Source organism: Populus euphratica, unplaced genomic scaffold (assembly GCF_000495115.2).
Source record: "Populus euphratica unplaced genomic scaffold, PopEup_1.0 scaffold43.1, whole genome shotgun sequence".
Lineage (NCBI taxonomy): Eukaryota > Viridiplantae > Streptophyta > Magnoliopsida > Malpighiales > Salicaceae > Populus > Populus euphratica.
Window position 1 is genome coordinate 150619 of NW_011499889.1, and position 2981 is coordinate 153599.

General features: G+C 36.9%; 1 protein-coding gene across 1 annotated transcript; it reads left to right on the forward strand.

The window, feature by feature from the left end:
- Positions 1 to 525: 525 nt before the first annotated feature.
- On the forward strand, positions 526 to 2581 carry LOC105130848 (transcription factor bHLH47-like). The gene is made up of 4 exons (XM_011033541.1): positions 526 to 953; positions 1499 to 1566; positions 1683 to 1801; positions 1894 to 2581. The coding sequence occupies exons 2-4, from the start codon at positions 1514 to 1516 to the stop codon at positions 2385 to 2387; spliced, it is 666 nt and encodes a 221-aa protein (XP_011031843.1). The 5' UTR covers positions 526 to 953; positions 1499 to 1513; the 3' UTR covers positions 2388 to 2581.
- Positions 2582 to 2981: the final 400 nt, after the last annotated feature.

Below are 2981 nucleotides of genomic sequence, written 5' to 3' on the forward strand. Positions count from 1 at the left end.
ATTAAAATAATATTTTTTTAAAAAATATTTTTAAATTAGCATGTGAAAATAACATAAAAATAATAAATGTTTTTAATTTTTTAAAAAATATTTTTAAAACTTGAACACTATCACTCAAACATTTCATACGTCGGCCACGTGTTTAAGGCTAGCAGAGCATTGACGCAAGGTCCACGTTTCTAGAGCAGAAGGGCTAGATAAATATTAATAATAATAAAAAAAACAAGTAAAGAGACAACATTAAAAAAAAAAAAAAAGAGAGTAAAGATATGAAATGATGCCAATAATGATATAATATATTGATAAACTGAGTGAGTGAAAGTCGGAAGAGAAGGACAACAATTTCGTGCGACTCTAGTTGTAAGAAACTTCCTTCCAGCCCATGCCCATGTGTCATTATTATGTTTGCTGGAGGGTATGAGAAGGTGCTAACACTTACTTTTTAAAATAATATTTTTATATTAGAATATTAAAATAAAATGAAACAAATATATATATATATATATATATACATATATGAAGTGCTAGTGCTTGTGCTCCCCTCGCCAGACATGCTAGATGCTCTCTAAAAGGCTGATGCTCTCCACGCGATTTCTTGTGCACACCAGCAACAGCAGCCAAATAAGAGAAACCAAACTACCTAGCCACACTCCCCTCTCCTCCCTCCCTCATCGAAACATAACTATCAAACCCACTCCTCTCTTTCGATCTTCCAAACCTTCTTCTCCACCTAAACCCCTCTCTTAACGAAATGCACCCCTCTCTCTCTAATAGTCATGGCAGTTGCTGGTTAGGGAGATATATGTAAAAAGAAATCATCTACCTCTCTCTCCTTCTACAGAAACAATAGCGACCTCCTTCAACAGCAGGGTTCTTGGATCCATCACGACCATCAAAACTTCTCATATCAGGCGTTCTAGATTTTTGGTTCAATCTACACTTTAAACCCTGAGGTAATGAAATCGAAAATCCCTCCTTTTTATTGCCGAGATCGTTTTTGTTGTTGTTAAAGCTTTTTCGTGTGAAGATATCGAAGGTTGGACTTCGATCTTGCTTAAAGATGATAGTTTGATGGGTTTTCGTATATTTTGAAAGTATAAGTGGCTGCTTCTTAATTTTGATTTCAACTCTTAAATCACATTACCTTTCTCTTAAACCGAACAATTTTTAAAGATTTCTCTAACTTCTCTTACAGCCAACGTTTTTTCAGTCAAATAATTGGAAACTTGGCTTTTGCTTCTTTCTTTCCTGGGGTTTTTTTCGGCTTTGATTTTGAGTTATAACGCTTTGATTTCTCAAGTCATTCATTATTTTCATCTGGGATTTTCGTGTTTGATTTTTATTTAATTTGATTTGAACTGACAGTTAGAAAATAAGATTGAAATCTGTATTGGGTTTTGTTTGTTTTTGAGAAATCAGTTGAAAAGGAGGAAACCTAATTTTTCTTTTGGTTCTTTTTTTCTCAACTAGATGGATTTTTTACTATTTTATTTTGCAGATTTTGCTAACTGAGATGAGCATGGGTTCAGAGCTGAATGAAACAGTTGAGGATGTGACTGAAAATCGGTAGTTTTTAGTGAATTTATGTGAATTACAAAGCACTAGAGATCACTATTTAAAAAAAATTGAGTGAATTATTTTTTATTTTGAATTAAATTGATTTTGTTTGTGGTGTGACACAGGTGCTTACCTGCTGGGGAGAATAAGGGGAAAGTTCCGAAAAGAATTCACAAGTCTGAGAGGGAGAAACTGAAGCGTGAGCAATTGAATGAGCTCTTTCTTGAGTTAGCCTCTGCTCTTGGTAAATTTAATGGGTTTTTTTTTTTCCTTACGATGATTTTTGTATTCATCGAAAATTGGATTAATCTTTTAGAATTTTCTTTTCTTGAACAGAATTGAGTCAGCCAAATAATGGGAAGGCTTCTATGTTGTGTGAAACAACTCGATTATTAAAGGATTTGCGTACGCAGATTGAATCCCTCAAGAAGGAAAATGTAGCTCTCTTATCTGAATCTCACTATGTAACTGTTGAGAAAAATGAGCTGAGGGAGGAGAGTTCTGCCTTGGAACGTCAAATTGGGAAACTGCACAGTGAACTTGAAATGAGAGCGGCTTCACAATCAAAGCCTGATCTAAATGTGCCTCCTCCTGAATTTCTGCAACCACCTCATTTTCCAGTAGACTCTTTCAGGTTGCCTGCTGTAGATGCTGTTGCCTTGCAGCAGACATCGACTGTCTTCGTGGTTCCCATCAGTCCTGATCACGTGCAAGGTTTTCCAATGGCTACCTCGAATGTGAGCAAACCACATCCTAGATATCCAACCGCAGCTGATTCTTGGCCGTCTCAGCTTCTTAGGGAGCAGCAAATTGGCAGGAAGGAAGTGTAATGGTACGGATAACAGTATGTGTAATCCTGGGGAATGAGACCATCCCCAACCTGTAAAAAGGTGCTAAAGCGCAGTAATTTACAGTAGCCTCATTGTTGATGTCCTTTTGGGGAGTTGCCCATGATCTAATGTCTGTTAGTTTTGGCTATTTTATGCTGTTCTTTCTTGTCTCTAGGTAGCATTGGGCCGATTTACATTAGTTTTTTCCTGCGTACTTTAATTTTAGCACAGGTGTTGATATTGGCTTGTTGCATTAGATGAATTGCTCACAGATGACATGATCAGCGCTTCATCATGCGTTGTTAAGAGAAAGCACGGCATCTCAAATCTTTTGAATAATAAGACGACCCCACGGCCCACAGTAATGTCGGTAGCTAGTTTGTGGATTTTTATTTGCGGAGAATGATTGATGGCGGTGGTATTTGTCTATGACTAACCTTCTAGTGATAATTGTTCATATGCTCTGCCAAATTATATGCCTGGAAGCATAGCTGTGGCTGTTATTTGACACCACCAAATCTGTGATCGCTGACCACAGTTGCTTTTTGAAAGAAATTAGGGTTCTAACAACCTCCTGGCTTGGTTATGGCGAAT